General features: G+C 44.1%; 1 protein-coding gene across 1 annotated transcript in view; it reads left to right on the top strand.

Moving 5' to 3' along the window:
* Nucleotides 1-12,491: 12,491 nt before the first annotated feature.
* The window catches only part of SMAP2 (small ArfGAP2), a 44,959-nt gene continuing 39,663 nt past the window's right edge, over nt 12,492-17,787 (top strand). The window contains exon 1 of the mRNA XM_049774852.1: nt 12,492-12,705. Coding sequence (XP_049630809.1) covers nt 12,603-12,705 — 103 coding nt within the window. The 5' untranslated portion in view covers nt 12,492-12,602. The remainder of the gene's footprint in view (nt 12,706-17,787) is intronic.

Here is a 17,787-nt window from a genome sequence, read left to right as displayed (position 1 = left end):
TACTAGACTCACTTTTAAAAAGACTTTTAATCTTTACTTAAACACAGTGGTTTAAATACAGTCTTAAACTTTTGTATTATGAACAGTTGGTTTTTCACAGTTACAAAGTTGTTCATGATTGAGTTTCAGTCATGCAACTCACCAATGCTCATTTCCTGCCACTAATGTCCTTGGTTTCCTTCCTACCCTCCCTTCTGCCCTATCCCCTGCCTGTCTCTATGACAAATGTTTTTCTTCTTTCTCTTTCTCTCTCTTCCTCCCCCCCCCCCCTTAGGCCCTGTGTTTGCAATATTGTTACTGAAGGTTTTTTTTTTTTTTTTTTTGCGTATTACTTTACCTCTTTTCAGTACCCAATTATTGTCTAAAGTGATCATTTCCAATAGAACCACTTTTTTTTTTAAAATATATTTTTATTTAGGTAACATGATTATAGTTGGGTTACAGTCACAAACAGAACATTCCCCTCCACCAGTGTAACATTTCCCCTTCCCAATGCCCCCTTCCCCCTTCCCATCCCCTGCCTGTATTCAAGACAGGCATTCTACTACAGTTATTTTTTTTGGGGGGGCCACACCCGGCAGTGCTCAGGGGATACTCCTGCCTGTCTGCTCAGAAATAGCTCCTGGCAGGCACGGGGGTGGGGGTTGGGGTGGGGACCATATGGTCCTGGATCGGCTGCTTGCAAGGCAAACACCACTGTGCTATCTCTCCGGGCCCAGTTATTTGTTTTTAAGTTCAGTAATTTTTTTTTCTTAAAGGATAAGGGTTAAAAAAGAATAATAAAGGTGTGACAGTGGCAATTGCCGTTGTTTGCATAGGCCCAGAAAAATATGGGGAAAATAGAAAAAAAATTCTTGGCCTGATTACAAGAAGGCCTCATCCCCGAAATTTATTGGCATAAGACCAACTCTGGGCTCCAGGCATACCAGTCTGTTCAACCCGAGTCATTCTCCGTGGTCCCGGTGAAACTTTTTTACACTTTAGCTATTGTTGATATCAGGTTCCTATATTTAAAGATTCTGGATTCTATGCATTTCTTTCATCGAAGTTAGGCTGATGTGGAGCATCTTCTAGTTTCAATACACCACTAGATGCGGAGCAATCTGTCCTGCAAGCAGGTTGTTGCTGAGTCCTCTGGGTGTTGAGAGCACTCTTTGGAGTAAGTCAATGCCAGAGCAGTGGTGGGTCTTCCCTGGTAGAGGTTTGGATCCTCAATTGTGGTTGTTTATCCACTGTAGAATCACTTTTAACATCAGATACAACTAATTCAAAATGAATTAAGAACATGAATACAAGTCTTGAAGCTATAAACTAAGGGAGCATAGATGACAAGGTCCTTGACAGTCATCTTAGAGATGTCTTTGGATATTCAATTCCAACAAGGGAAATGAAAGCAAAAACAGTGAGGTGACATCAAATTGCAAAACCTGTGTACAGAAAAAGAAATATAATCAAAGGCACCATATAGATTAGGTAATATTTACATATAAAACATCTGATAAGGGGTTAAAAACAAAACATTATAAATAACACACACACACACACACACACACACCTATGGAAATACAAACTACCAAACAAGAAAACGACAGAGAGGGCCGGGAAGGTGGTGCAGGGGTTAGGATATAAGCACATACCTGACTTAGGTTCAACTTCTGGCAACTCATAGCCTTTAAAGCACCACCTCCAAGCTCCAGAGTGACCCGGATGAAACCCAGGAACTGAGCAGTAAAGTATCCTTGGGCCATGAACCACCAGCCTGGATAGTTGAATATCACCAGGAGGGCCCGAGTGTGTCCTTCTGCCAAAAAGAGGATCTGAATAGATACATCTCCAAAGAAGACATAAGAGTGGCCAACAGGTACATGTATCTTCTCTTATGAGGGAACTAGAAATTAAAACTTTAAGCTTTTATTCCATGTCCCTTATGTTTTGGTGGGCCTATGCAAACAAATGCCACTTAAATACCGTTTTGTACTATGTTCCCTTGACTCCAATCCTTAAGAAAAACAACCCACTAAAACTTTTGAGGCTAACTTAAACTAGTAAGCATGTGCATGGAACTAGAGAAATGTACTTTGCCCTCAATGTTTAAGGAGTTACATAGGGCCCGGAGAGATAGCACAGCGGTGTTTGCCTTGCAAACAGCCGATCCAGGACCAAAGGTGGTTGGTTCAAATCCCGGTGTCCCATATGGTCCCCCGTGCCTGCCAGGAGCTATTTCTGAGCAGACAGCCAGGAGTAACCCCTGAGCACCGCTGGGTGTGGCCCAAAAACCAAAAAAAAAAAAAAAAAAAAAAAGGAGTTACATAAGTCTAATGTCTTTAGATTATTTTGTGTGCTGCTAAGAAATAGTATGTACTACAACTGGGGATTCGAGGGACAAAGTAATTGTATTGTACATGGGTTCAGTTTTGTTTTTCTTAATGTTCTTTGACTGAAAGTTCAAGGCTGGGATATCATCGATGGGACTACCGATGGGACTACTGTTTATGGGTGATTGGGCTTCCACTGTAACTTTACCCAGTCCTCTTTCTTTGCATCTTTGTTGTCATAATTAAAATAATAAAAAAAAACAACAAAAAACTTTAAGCTTTTAGGGGCTGGAGAGATAGCCTGAAGGTAGGGTGTTTGCCTTGCATACAGAAGGACGGTGGTTTGAATCTTGGCATCCCATATGGTCCCCGAGCCTGCCAGGAGCAATTTCTGAGCACATAGCCAGGAATAACCCCTGAGCACTGCTGGGTGTGGCCCAAAACAAAAAACAAACAAACAAAAAACCTTGAAGATTTTGTGAGAATGACTATTGTCTTTTGTTTGTTTGTTTTGGTTTGGTTTGGTTTTTGGGTCACACTTGGCAGTGTTCAGGGGTTACTTCTGGCTCTATGCTCAGAAATCACTTCTGGCAGGCTCAGGGGATCATATGGGATGCCAGGATTCGAACTGCTATCCTTTTGCATGCAAGGCAAACACCTTACCTCCATGCTATCTCTCCGACCCGGAGAATAACTATTGTTAAAAAAAAAAAAAGAATAAACAGTAAGAGTTGTCAAGAGCATGGAAGAAAAGGACTCCCTCAATGGTGGAAATGAAAATTGATGCAGTCATTATGGGAAGCAGGGTCCTCAAAAGTTAAAAGTTGGGCTGAATATGTGGATGAGCAATAGAGCACATTTTCTACATGTGCCCTAAGTTTGATCCCTACTACTGAAAAAATTAAAGCTAAAATATATTATATGGTTATTACTCTTTTGGTTATTTGCCTGTAGCATTAAAAACATTAATTCAAAGGCTGGAGCCATGGCATAGCCGTTAGGGTATTTGCCTTGCATGTGTCCAACCCGGGCTCAATCTTCGACATCCCATATGGTCGCTGGAACTTGTGAGGAGCAAGTTCAGAATACAGAGCCAGGAGTAACCCCCAAGCGCTGGCTGATATGGTCCCAAAACAAAACAAAACAAAACAAAACAAAAACATTAATTCATAGAGTAAATATGCAGCCCCAGGCTAATTATTGTTGACAATAATTAAAGCTTGAAAACAACCTCAATGCCCATTGATGAGTGAATTGATCAGGAAGTGCTATAGGGGCCGGAGAAATAGCATGGAGGTAAGGCGTTTGTCTTTCGTGCAGAAGGTCAGTGGTTCGAATCCGGGCATCCCATATGGTCCCCTGAGCCTGCCAGGAGCGATTTCTGAGCATAGAACCAGGAATAACCCCTGAGCGCTGCAGGGTGTGACCCAAAAACCAAAAAGAAAGAAGTGCTATAGGTGCTAGACAAACAGTCCAGCCAATAGGGAACTTGCTCTGCATGTGGCTGATCTGGTTCCATCTCCAGCACTGTATATGGTGCTCTGAGTCCTACTAGGTGTGGTCTCTAAATACAGAGCCAGGAGTAAGCCTTGAGCGCTGCTGCTTATGGCCCCAAGACAAAACAAAAAATTAGTCAGAGGGGCTGGAATGATAGCACAGAGGATAGGGTTTGCCTTGTATGTAGCTGACCTGGGTTCAATCCCCAGCATTCCTTATGGTACCTTGAGCTTGTCAGGAGTGATATCTAAACACAGAGCCAGGAGTAACACCTGAGTGCTATTGTCTGTGGACCGAAAACTAGAAAAGAGAAAATCCACTGATGCTAATTTCCGATAATCATCATCCAAAGGTACCACCTTTAAAGTAGTATTGTGACACTGTTGCACAGTGGTTACTGTACTATAAACAATAATTTAAAAGTCACTTTCTCTGTGGTACATCTATACAATGGAATGCTGTGCAACTGTTAGGAAAACTGAAATCATGAAATTTGCTTAAACATGGATGGATATGGAGAGTATTTTGCTAAGCAAAATGAATCAGAGAGAGAATGATAGACATAAAATGATTACTCTTATTCAGGGGTTCTCAAACTTTTTAAACTGGAGGCCAGTTCACTGTTTCTCAGACTGTTGGAGGACTGACTACAAAAAAAAAATATGAACAATAGTGGCAAGCAAATTTGAGGACCTCTACCTGAGACTGAGAGGAGGAGTCGAGAGATAGAGAAGGAGCAGAATCAGACTGGTGCACATCCCATTTATGCACATTGCAGCCCTGGACGTGTTGGCTGTTAAGCAGGACAGGCAGCAACAGCAAAAACACATGGCAGGCCTGATAAATCTCCTCGACGGGCCTCATGTGGCCCACTGGCTGTAGTTTGAGGAGCCCTGAACTTATTTGTGGGATATTAAAAATTGGTATTGTAATAATATCCAAAAACAATAGAGATGAGGACCAGGAGGATTAGTCCATGGTAGAAAGCTTGCTATAAAGAACGGTGGGGGGTGTTTCAGATAGGGCAGAGAAGGGATCTGCATGAAAATTATAGTTGAGAATGATCACTGATTCTATTCTGGACAAGAACTGGGTGCTGAAAGGAGATGAAGTTATATGCATGATACCCCTTCAGTAATCGTCTTGCAAACCAGTGTTTAAAAGGAGAGAAAAGGAGAGGAGAGGAGAGAGAGAGAGAGAGAGAGAGAGAGAGAGAGAGAGAGAGAGAGAGAGAGAGAGAGAGAGAAGAGGAGGGGAGAGGAGGGGAAGAGAGGAGAGGGGAGAAGAGAGGAGAGTGGAGGAGAGAGGAGGGGAGAGAGGAGGGGAAGAGAGGGGATAAAAGGGGAGGGGAGGAGAGGAGAGAAGAGGGGAGAAAAGGGGAGGGGAGGGGAGGAGAGGAGTGGAGAGGGGAGGGGAGGAGAGGGGAGGGGAGTGAGTGAAGTAGAGAAAAATGTCTGTCATAAAGGCAGACAGCAGGGAGGCCAGGGAGAGGGCAGGAAGCAAACTGGGGACATTGGTAGTAGGATATGTGCACTGGTGAAGGTATGGGTGTTGGACATTGTATAACTGAAACTCAATCATGAACAACTTTGTCACTGTATTTCACTGTGATTTAAAAGAAAATAAATAATTTGGGCCCGAGAGATAGTATGGAGGTAAGGCGTTTGCCTTTCATGCAGAAGGTCATCAGTTCAAATCCCGGTGTCCCATATGGTCCCCCGTGCCTGCCAGGAGCAATTTCTGAGCCTGGAGCCAGGAATAACCCCTGAGCACTGCCAGGTGTGACCCAAAAACCACAAAAAAAAAAAAAAAAAAAAAAAAAAATTTTTTTTTTTTTTTTTTTTTTTTGGATTTTGGGTCATACCCGGCAGCTCAGGGGTTACTCCTGGCTCTATGCTCAGAAATTGCTCCTGGCAGGCTCGGGGGACCATATGAGATGCCGGGATTCGGACCACCGTCCTTCTGCATGCAAAGCAAAGCTTTACCTCCATTCTATCTTTCTGGCCTCCAAAGTAGATAATTTTTAATAGTCAGTTTCTATGGTCCTCTTGTTTATGTGAGATGAGTTTTTAAAATATTTTATAAAAACCAAGAAGAGAAGTCATCTGGATTTTAAGGATGCTGTGTGTTGTCACTTCTCTCTCTCCTTTATTTTTCAATTTTTAAGAACTTTAAAAAACACCATTTTGGGCCCGGAGAGATAGCACAGCGGTGTTTGCCTTGCAAGCAGCCAATCCAGGACCTAAGGTGGTTGGTTCGAATCCCGATGTCCCATATGGTCCCCCGTGCCTGCCAGGAGCTATCTCTGAGCAGACAGCCAGGAGTAACCCCTGAGCACCGCCGGGTGTGGCCCCCCCAAAAAACAAACAAACAAACAAACAAACAAAAAGCACCATTTTTTGGGGCCCGGAGAGATAGCACAGCGGCGTTTGCCTTGCAAGCAGCCGATCCAGGACCAAAGGTGGTTGGTTCGAATCCCGGTGTCCCATATGGTCCCCCGTGCCTGCCAGGAGCTATTTCTGAGCAGACAGCCAGGAGTTACCCCTGAGCAACACTGGGTATGGCCCAAAAACAAAAACAAACAAACAAAAAAACCCACCATTTTTACCAAGTTGTTCACAATGCAGTTGTTTCAGGCATTAAGTATTCAGACAGCAATCCCACCCACAGTGTGACTGACCTTCCTTCTACTAGTGTCTCCAGTTTCCCATCCACCACCTTGGCCAGCCCTCTTACAGACACACATAGATTTACTTCATATTGTTTGTCACAGTGCAAAGACAAATAAAATTACCAAAAATTAGATCAAAAGGGGTCTTTTGGAAATAACTGTATATCTCTCAATGGTGTCACTAATGTCATTGTCTGAGGATTTGCTGGTGCCAGTTGAGCCTTCTGTGTTACTATTTAGGCTCACTGATCTTGGTGGTCTTCTATGTAACTTTCCCATCAAATTTCCTATGATCCCACCGGGCTAACACTATTATAAAATTTTAGAGTGTTGAGTAGTTGGTTGCAACCATGAGGCCCAGGATCTAGAACATATTTGTTGGTTTAGCAGTTTTATAAGGTTAAGTTGTAGAGCTGGGCCTTTCTGCTGAGGTATAAGGAGCGGCTATGGGCTGCTATGGCTTCAGGCAGAAAGGGGAATCTGTTTCTACCTCTTCTGAGAAGTCCCTAAAATTTTCAGCCCAGACCAGACTAGCTGGGAAGAGTAAGTGGCCATTATTTTCATTTTCAGTGTCACTTCTCTTAATTCTTTCTAGATTTCTAAATTCCATAAATACAAAGCAATTAAATGTCAGGAGCCAACTGACATAGATGGGAAACTTCTGTCTGGTCATAATTAATCTAAAATAATTTTATGATAATATATCTAAAAAGACCAGGAACATTTTTGGTTTGAGGGGGCACAACCAGAAAAAATCAGCAGATACTTCTGATACCTGTGTTTGGGAGTTGCTCTTTCTGATGGTCAAGTGACCATCTGGTGTTGGGGATCCAATTTGGTCAGGGGCCAGAGTGATAGCAGATTGATAAGGCATTTGCCTTGCACGCGGCCAACACAGGACGACCCCATTTCTAATCTCGGCATTCCATATGGTCCCCGAGCCTGCCAGGGAGCAAATTCTGAGCCCAGAACCAGGAGTAACTCCTGAGTGTCGCCATGTGTGACAACCCCCCAAAAAAGTATATATGGGATCTAGGATTCAGGTAGAACCTTCCATGAGTGAGAGCCTGGGCTCAATTCCTATAATTTCTTCCCCCCTTAAAAAAATTTGTGCTTGGGATGAGAAGTTTGCTTTGATACTATCCTAAGATTCTAAGACTCTGGAATATATATTTACTTTCCTCAGCAGCTGCTACTATTATCACTACTGCTGCCACTGCTACTACTACGACCACTGCTACCACTTCCACTACTACTACAATTACTACTACTTCTACTACAAAGTGCAACTGTTAGGAGAGGCTAAATTACACCATAGGAAGGAAGGAAGGAAGGAAGGAAGGAAGGAAGGAAGGAAGGAAGGAAGGAAGGAAGGAAGGAAGGAAGGAGGGAGGGAGGGAGGGAGGGAGGGAAGGAAGGAAGGAAGGAGGGAATGAAGGAAGGAAGGAAGGAGGGAGGGACGGAGGGAGGGAAGGAAGGAGGGAAGGAAGGAAGGAGGGAAGGAGGGAGGGAAGGAAGGAAGGAAGGAGGGAAGGAAGGAAGGAGGGAAGGAAGGAAGGAAGGAGGGAGGGAAGGAGGGAGGGAAGGAAGGAGGGAGGGAAGGAGGGAGGGAGGGAAAACTCAGTGACAACACAAAAGGCTTATGTTTGCTCAAACTACAAATCCTTGATTAGTTGGCAGACAGCTCTTGCTTATTACTAGCTACTGAGAAATCCAGACTAATAGAATAATCACTCTTATGGTCTGAGCATTTATATCCTCATCAATTTCATAGGTTAGATCCTAATCACTAAGTAGTTACTTCTTAATTAGCATTAGGAAGTGGCTTTGGAGCTATTCCAACTCTATGCTGGGGATTGTTCCAGTCCTGGCAACGAAGTTATGGGGGAGGTGATGAGAAATAATGAGGTCCTGAGGATATAGCCCTCAGAATGGGGTTAGTAACATTATTAAAGAGACCATAGAGTGCTCTCTCTCTCTCCTTCTCTCTCTCTCCCTCTCTCACTATCTCTCTCTCCCTCTCACTCTCTCACTCTTTCCCCCCCTCCATCTCTTCCTCGTTTCTCTCACCCTGACCCTTTAAACCCCCAATGCAAGGATGTAGAGAAAAGTTTCTGATGGGAACCGGAAGAAGACTCTAGCCAGATTCAAGATCTGTCAGCATCTGGGGGCTTGGACTTCCTGACACTATGAGTAATACATTTTTGTTCTTCATAAACCACTGTCCAGAAAATTCCTCTGTGGTTTTCTTTTTCTAAGATGACTACCACCTTCAACCTTCAAGTCTGTCATGCATGCCAAAGGGAAAAAGAGGCAGAAGGATCTCAAAGCAGCGAATGAAAGCTGCAGGAGTGCAGCGGCTTTTAGCTCAGACTCACTGACCTCACCCAGCCATAAGAGGACCAAGCAATAAAATCCTTCCGAATTTCTGTCCTGAAGACAGAAAACGAGAATGTTTATTGAAGAATATTTATTGTTTATTACTCATCACATGCCAAGGGTGATTCTAAATATATGACAGATTTTATCTCAAGTCTCACAACAATCCAAAGCAATATATACTATTAATATAATCACTTCCATTTTGGGATGAAATATTGGAGGTACAGAGGGTTAGTGACTTGATACAGCAACACAGATTGCTTCCCCCCTTCCCCACTTCCCTTCTTTCTTGTTGGTGTTATTTTGGCAACTTGCCTGGCTGTGGCACTGGTGCATTTTCGTGTTACAGTCTGGAGGTTGCATTTGTGCTACTTGCACATGTGCTTGTGTGGGGATGAACTGGTCTCAGTGCTCAGGAACATTCTGGTTGTAGAGCTTGCTGAGTGGCCATGGTGGTTCTACCAGTCCTAGCTAGAGGCCACACTTCCTTCCTGTATGGTTTCTCATCTTTTAGTTGCTATGCTCATTGGAGATTGCACCCCTTAGATGTCACACAAACACATCCCTACTTCTAGTGCAGCCATAAATTGCTCACTACTTTAGGGAATCACAGACGGCAGAGTTGCCAGGCTCAAGCAAAAATGCCAGGACTCATCAAGCTTAAGTTTACAGCACAGTTTTTCTAAGCCACTGTACCATTCCTCTTGACCAGCAGCTGAAGATGTAAACCCCAGCATTCTGGCCTTGTAGTGTACTTAACCTCCAGACTAAGCAATCTCTTAGTAGATGGAAAGATTTGATAAACACTACTTTAGGTGATACAGAGCCACTAAGAGATTTTTTTAACTGAAGGGGTTGATTCAATCAGATTTGCCAGCTCTCTTTAAAGAGGAGGGTGGAGGAATGCTTTAATTAGAATTAGACCGAGCAGGAAGCCCATTTGCATAATGAAGGGATGAAGATAAGGGCTTGAATTAAGGCCCAACTACCATAATTACATGGGTAATCTTGAACATCTGTTTGTCATTTAAAAAATGTTCATGGTGATACCTATCTGGATGCTTTTCCTGGGGATTATAGAAGATAACTTACCAACGGATACTACTCTAGAATCACAAAGATCTAGACTAAAAACTCAGCTCTCCTACTCATTAGATGAGAGATTATTTTATTGTCTCAGTTTGCTCATTCATAAAGTTTTAAAAAAGTTAAAGAGGAATTGGGCAATAGCTCAAAGATTTAGAGCACATACTTTGCATGCTGAAGGCTGGAGTTTAACCCCTGGTAAACCCCAGGCTTCCTTGAGCATGCTGGGAGTAGCACCTGAGCACCATTGGGTGTGACTCTAAAAACAAAGGTTAAAATAAGAATATTAGTACAAACTTGTTGCAGGTTTCGAACATTAATTTGGAAGGCAGAATTCCTTCTAGGGAAAGAATTAAAATTTGTTTAGTTGGGGCTGGAGAGGTAGCATGGAGATAAGGCATTTGCCTTTCATGCAGAAGGTCGGTGGTTCGAATCCCGGTATCCCATATGGTCCCCTGAGCCTGCCAGGAGCGATTTCTGAGCATAGAGCCAGGAGTAACCCCTGAGCGCTGCAGGGTGTGACCCAAAAACCAAAAAAAAAAATGGTTTAGTTAAAAAAATGCCTTAATGGTTTTTATATTTAGGAAAATCCAGTCTCCAAGGGATGTCTAGAAGGTAAGAGAGATAAACAGAAAATCAATTTGTTTTAATAATATTAGAACATATTAATTTTATTCTGATGAGATGAAAGTTCTGCATGAAGTCTGGTTTTATACAAAGTAAAGAGATGGAACAGAGGGTTCACTAGAGATAACTTTAAGGAGTTGATTTTCTTTTTTCGGTTTTTGGGTCACACCCAACAGCATTCAGGGGTTCCCCTCTGGAGAAGCCTATGCTCTTTCTTGAATACTCAACTCTCTCTCTTTTCTCATATCTCTAAATAATTTCTTTTTCTTTTTGGGCCATGCCCAGCTGTGCTCAGGGGTTACTCCTGGCTCTCTGCTCAGAAATTGCTCCTGGCAGGCTTGGGGGACCATATGGGATGCCGGGATTTGAACCACCATCCTTCTGCATGGAAGGCAAACACCTACCTTATCTCCATGCTATCTCTCCAGCCCCCCCCCAGGAGTTGGATTTTAACCAATTTTCCTGATGAGTTTTCCCATGACCTTTTAAAACCGTTGGCCTTCCTCCCCTTAGTACAGTGCATATTGCTTAGAAGTTTCTCAGTAACTAGTTTGCCAAGTGAATGGATGAAGAGAGGAAGGTAAACACTTGCCAGGTGGCAGGTAGCTCCCTTAAGAAAAAAAAAAAGCAGGGCCCTGAGCGGTGACACACTCTTGCACATGCTAACCTAGGATGGACCAAAGTTCAAACATCCCTCGCCACCCTGTCCCATATAGTTCCCCAAGCCAGGTGCGATTTCTGAGTGCATAGCCAGGAGTAACTCCTGAGTGTCACCGGTGCGGCCCAAAAACCAAAAAAGAAAAAGAAAAAACCCAAGAAATTCTACGTTCAAACAAATATGCCTTTGGATCAAGATCTTTTATCTCCATTCAAAGTAGTTCCCTATTCTATACCCTTTCCTCCCACAGATCCCCTCATGAAGGCTGTATAAAAACACACATTTTGGAGAGGAATAAAAGAAGACAGAGTTTAGATATCAGACCAAAATGTCAATAATTACAAGAAGAAAGCTAATGAAAAGGGGTTGGGGGAGAAATCCAGAATTCAATGGGAGCAAGTATCAAAAGAGATGACCAGAATGAAGAAAAATCTGATTTCTTTGTATGCTGGGGTTCGGAATTTGGCCCATTCTATTGAGGGAAAAAGAATACTCCAGAAGAATACTTGGGAGAGATCTACAACTCTCAGGTTACATAAGATTGATTAAGTAACACATCCAGACCTTGTGAGTGAGCTATTGCGGTGACTACTCATGTCAAGCGCTTAAAACCCTGCCAGGTCCATACATAGTAGGAGCTCAGTCAGATAGTCATCGTTGCTTCCTTCTAGGCGCCTGCCCCATTCATGCATTCCCTTTCTGCGAAGACTCCATCCATCCATTCTTTTCCCCCAGGCCGTGCCAGGTGCGCGCGGCGCGAGGTCCTCTCGCATCTCCGCCCCAACCAGGTTCAGCCCCGCCCTTGGGTGCCTGGGGGCGGAGCCAAAGCCACCACGGGGTGGGCGTGGCGAGCGTGGCGCATGCGCAGGCGGGGCTGGGCGGAGAGGGAGGAAGGAAGAGCTGCCGGAAGTAGGCGGCCGCGGTGGTGTCGGAGGAGGCGGGCGGGCGATCGGGAGCCAGCTGCTAGGGAAACCGGGGCGCGGGGACTCGGGGTCGGCAGAGGCGGACGGGGAGGAGGGCTGGGGGAAATCGTCCGGCGGCCGGTCCCTCCGGAGGGCCGGTGGTCGCGAGGGGGGTTCCTCATTTGGCCGTCCCAGCAGGACTGGGGCCTTGCCCTGCGCCTGACAGGGGGCTGTCTCGAGGGGCTGGGGTGTGTGTTGGGGGCTGAGGAGAGAGAAGCGGCGCCGGGCTCGGGCTGACACGAGAGCTTGGCCCGGCTAAGGAGGTGCTTCCAGAGCGAGCACGGGGTGAGGTGCGGGAGAGAGTCGTCCCCCCCCCCCCCAAGAACTCCTCAGGCCGGCAGGCAGGGGTGGTGGGTGGGGGCGAGGAGGGCGCGTGGCCCCCGGCCCCCGCCGGCGCCCTGGCCATGACGGGCAAGTCGGTGAAGGACGTGGATCGCTACCAGGCCGTGCTGGCCAACCTGCTGCTGGAGGAGGAGAACAAGTTTTGCGCCGATTGCCAGTCCAAAGGTAGCACGGCCCCCCAGCCCACCTTCCTGGGGGCGATCCGTCAGGGAGGGGAGGCAGCTTTTGGGGTGCAGGGGCGCGTGGAGGGGGCACGCGTAGGCCGCCCACCTCGCCTTGGATAGGAGAGATCTCTCTCTCTGTCTCTGTGTGTCTCTCCTGTCTCTCCCTGTCTCTGTTTCTCTCTCTCTTTCTCCTGTCTCTGTCTGTCTGGCCTGCTCAGGGCGCTCTGCAACGCCTGGGTGTGGGGAGAGGCGGTGCGGGCTACCGTGCGCATTTGCGGGGAGTGGGGAGAGGGTGGAAGTGTCGTGGGGGTGTGCAAGGTGAGAATGACAAGCCCTGGAATGACAGCTCAGAGCACCCCCGCAGGAGGACGATCATGGGGGGGGGGAGGGAGAGACAGAGACAGAGAGAAACAGAGAGAGACAGAGAGATGGAGGTGTGGGGGTTGGGGGCTGCGAGATGACGGAGAAGAAAATCGCTTAAGTGATTTGCCCAAGGTGGGGTTCGCGGCTGCTGCTTGCTATTTGGCTCGCAGCCTCCCTGCTGTCATTTTTGCAGCCTGAGCCGAGCCCTGACAGCTTGCCGAGGTGGCTGGCTGCTTCCTGAGCTGAGCGCGTGCAGAGGGAAAAGTGCCTCCTGCAGGGACACGGTGCGGATTTCTCCACCGCCCTGCCTTGCGGGGATCGTCCGCTCGGCTCTCCCTGGATTTAGCAGAGTGCGGTGACCGAGAGGCAGATGGTGGTGGCAGTAACGCGGGATCTCTTCCTCCAGTGCAGGGAAGAAGGGCAAAGGATGCACCAGTCTGGTTGCTTCCATGACGATTACTCCCCTGGAAGTGAAATGTGATCTTTAGAAATGGGCAGAGCCATTTGAGTCTTTGTTTTCTGTGGCTTCAAAGATACATGATTGGATACGTTTAAACATGGATGTGTTAGGAAAGCTGGGTTCATAGGAGAATCTTGCCTCTGAAATTTAAAGATACATGCTTCTATAAATAGTGTCTTTTATTTTCTTTCTGAATTTGTGGACTATAAGGAGAGGGGTTGGGAAAATTATTTTCCCTTTGGTTGGAGAAGAAAGGGTGCTATTGCTTTACTTTTGTTCATAATTCAGAGGGTTTACCAGGGTTGTTTGCCATATAGCATACTGAATGTATAGTATACAACAAATATTCTAACATTTGCATTTATCAGTATTGAGAAAGTACATAATGGATGTTTTCATATAATCATATTTAATTTTATAAAAAGAAGGTTGGTTGGATAAGAATAAGGGAATGGCACTGATGTGGATACCTAGTGATGTAATTAATTATTTTATGTTTTTGTTTTGGGAATAGAACCTGGGACCTTACCTGTGCAAGGCAAAGCACATGCCCTCAATTATACATAAGTGGTGTGTCTATTAAAAATGTAGTTTTCCTGGCCAGAGCAGGGGTAGGGCATTTGCATTTCATATAGCCAACCAAGTTTGATCCATGGCAGTCCATATAAACCCTTGAGCACTGCCAGGAGTGATTCCTGAACCAAGAATAACCCCATAGCATCATTGGGTGTGGAAACTCCCACCCCCCCCCAAAAAAAAAGAGTAATTTCCCAGACTTTCTTCCTGAAAACTTGCATTGGCAGGGGCTATTTCTAGCTTTATAGAAATTCCCTCAATAAATTTTAAGTTAAAGTGAAGCCACACACTGAAGTCAGCATTGCTATATTTGGGGTATTAGGTGACATTTTAACCCACATCTCATAATACCCACATCTCATTTCTTTTTTAGTCATACCCTGAAGTGCCCAGAAGCTACTCCCAGCTCTGTGTTCTGGGTTTTTCTTGACAGTGCTCAAGAGACCATGCAGTGCCAGAGATCACACCTGGGCCTCTCTGGTGCAAACATGTGCTTCAGCCCATTGAGCTGTATCTCCAGTCCACATTCCCCATGTCTTATGCTTCTCTCTGTCTCTTTTAATAGGTACCATGAGATTCTAGGGATTGAATTAAGGTCTCACACATGCTAGACAAGTACTCAACACTTGAACTATATCCCTGGCTCCTTTCATACCTCGCTCTTTCTTTTTTGTATTCTAATAAAATAGAGAATATGGAAGAGATGTGGTTTGTTCTCAACATTTTCCAGTGTTGTTTATCAATAAGATTACTGAGGATTAGGTAATAAAGCATTATTTAACAATTTGTGAGAAATACTATCTATTGACTTGTAAACTTTAATTGTGTGTTGGTAGAATCCTGGTTTCTAAAACAATTTCTTTCCTTTTTTTTTGGGCCACACCCGGCGGTGCTCAGGGGTTTCTCCTAGCTGTCTGCTCAGAAATAGCCCCTGGCAGGCACGGGGGACCATATGAGACACCGGGATTCGAACCAACCACCTTTGGTCCTAGATCGGCTGCTTGCAAGGCAAACGCCACTGTGCTATCTCTCTGGGCCCTCTAAAACAATTTCTTTGAAATTTGTCTTACTATTTGGCTTGGTGACTTGTGATTTGATCATTGGTTAAATATGAGATGACAGGATAGCATGGAGGTAGGGCGTTTGCCTTGTATGCAGAAGGATGGTGGTTCGAATCCAGATATCCCTTATGGTCCCCCAAGCATGCCAGGAGTGATTTCTGAGCGTAGTAGAGCCAGGAGTAACCCCTGAGAGCTGCCGTGTGTGACCCAAAAACCAAAAAAAAAAAAAAAAAAAAAAAAAGATGACATGTGTTAGTCATTTTTCAGTTGCGTAAGACATTTGCTATGGTCTTTATTATTTATCCAGTTTCTGAACTATAGCCCTTTCCACTCTTCCAGTCACTAACTCATTTTTCCCTCCTTTTGCCTAATTTTGGTAATTGTAAGGATCATGTGGGCATTAAAATCAAGAAAGAGAGTTTTCAGCTAGATTACAAACCTGTTCTGATAGTAGGAGAAACATTATATATTTTTAATTTACTTTTTTTTTTTTTTTTTTTACCACATCCAGGGATGCTCAGGAGTTATTCTTGGTTCTGTGGTGCTCAGGGGACCATATGGGATGCCAGGGTTTGAATCTGGGTCAGTGGCATATAAGGGAAATATCCTTCCTACTACACTTTCACTCAGGCCCTAGGAAAATTTTAAAGCTGCTAACTAAAATGAGATTTGGATTTGAGTTTATTTATCAGAGTTTTGTTCTGTTTGGGGGCCATACCTGATGAAGCACAGGGGTTACTCAGAAATTACTCCTGACATTGCCTGAGAGACAAGGAAGCTAACCCAGGTCAGCTGTGTGCAAGGCAAGTACCATATGCACTGTAATCTCTTTGGCCTTTGAGTTTATTTTAGGTTTTTTTTTTTTTTTTTTTTTTTGGGTCACGTCCGGCAGCGCTCAGGGGTTACTCCTGGCTCTATGCTCAGAAATCACTCCTGGCAGGCTGGGGAAACCATATGGGATGCCAGGATTTGAACCAACAACCTTCTGCATGCAAGGCAAATGCCTTACCTCCATGCTATCTCTCCGGCCTTCTTTGAGTTTATTTATCTGTATGGCTTATGCTCTTTCTTAAAAGAAAATTGAAAAGTGCACAGGACCTATTGAATGATTGCAAAGTAATTAGTATTAAATCAGATGATGTAGCCCTGGACTATAGAACTATAAGCAAATATTTTTGTAATGTTTCAAAAATAAATCTTTGAGGCTGGAGATAAAGTACTCTACACAGCAACCCAGGTTTGATTCCTGCCACCTGCCCATGGTTCCCCCAGTCACCTCCAGGAGTGCTCTCTGAGCAAAGAGCCAAAGAGTAATCGTTGAGCACAGCTGGCTGTGGTACCACATCCTGCCCCCATTCTTTGGTAATGACTCTTCAATGACTCTTCTTTTTAAAACCTTATACTTGAGAATTATGCTATCAGTAGATATGTAACTTGAACACAATGGAGGGAAGCATGTATTCATGTAATACAAATTTTGTTGACTCTGAACTTTTATCTCTTGATAACAAGTCTCATCACTTTCCGGGACCTCTAAGCAATGAAGTGATTCTAATGTGGGAAAGGAAGCTGCTTTGGTACTATCTTTAAAAAAAGAAAAAAATATGGACTGGCACACTACACTAGCACAGTGGGTAGGGCCTTGCATGAGGCTGACCCAGGTTCGATATCCGGTATCTCTATGGTCCCCTGAGCCTGCCAGAAGTGATTTCTGAGTACAGAGCCAAGAGTAACCCTTGAGTGCCCTCCCACCCCCCAAAAAGAAAAAATGTTCAGACTTCTTTAGAACCAAAGATGTGGTTTCCCCAAACCCTCAAGTTATCATGACCTTTTGGGCTGACTTAAATAGTGGTAGAGAACAAAATACTGAAAAATTCTAAGTAAACCAAATGGTAGCTAGTTAAAGTCAGTTTGTTTCCTTTCTTGTTTGCTTGCTTCATTCTTTCTTTGTAAGAACGAACTCAGTTGCATTATACTGCTTCAGGTTTAGGTAAATATACCTACTATTTCTGTAGGTGTTATAGACTAAATTTTCTCACTGTGCCTGGAAAGTCTCCTAACACCTCTTCCAAGACTCTTCTGACTTAACACTATCTTTATTTGCCATGAAGGCTATATCTCTTTGATAAACTGTATACTTGTCTCTACTATTTGGATACTTCTCATTTATTATCTAAGTTCATAACATTTTGAAAGTGATTATTGGGCAAAGAAATAGAATGAAAGAAGTTTAGTTTTGAGAAAGGGACCATCACAGGGATTCAGGAAACTCAAAGATACTTACAATTATTTTTTACTTCTGCTATATTGAATTTCAGAAAAATTTCACTTGAAATCATATAACATTGCTTCTGTTTGAACTCATTATATATTTTTAAACTTAAATTTACATTTTGAGAAAGATAGCACTTTTAGGTGGTTCAAAATTCAAACAGTTTAAGGGGAATGTGTATAGGGGAATGTTGATGCCTTTTCCTTTACCACCATTTTCCTTTACTGGAAATAACAACTGTAAGAGTTTCTTATGAAGCTTTTTAAAATGCAATGTTTACATAGACAAACTATACTTAAATCCATTTTTGTTGTGCTTTTATGTAAATAATATTCTATCACTCACAATTCA

Source organism: Suncus etruscus, chromosome 6 (genome assembly GCF_024139225.1).
Source record: "Suncus etruscus isolate mSunEtr1 chromosome 6, mSunEtr1.pri.cur, whole genome shotgun sequence".
Classification (NCBI taxonomy): Eukaryota; Metazoa; Chordata; class Mammalia; order Eulipotyphla; family Soricidae; genus Suncus; species Suncus etruscus.
Note: the sequence above shows the minus strand (reverse complement) of the source record. Positions and strands in the feature narration are given on the sequence as shown.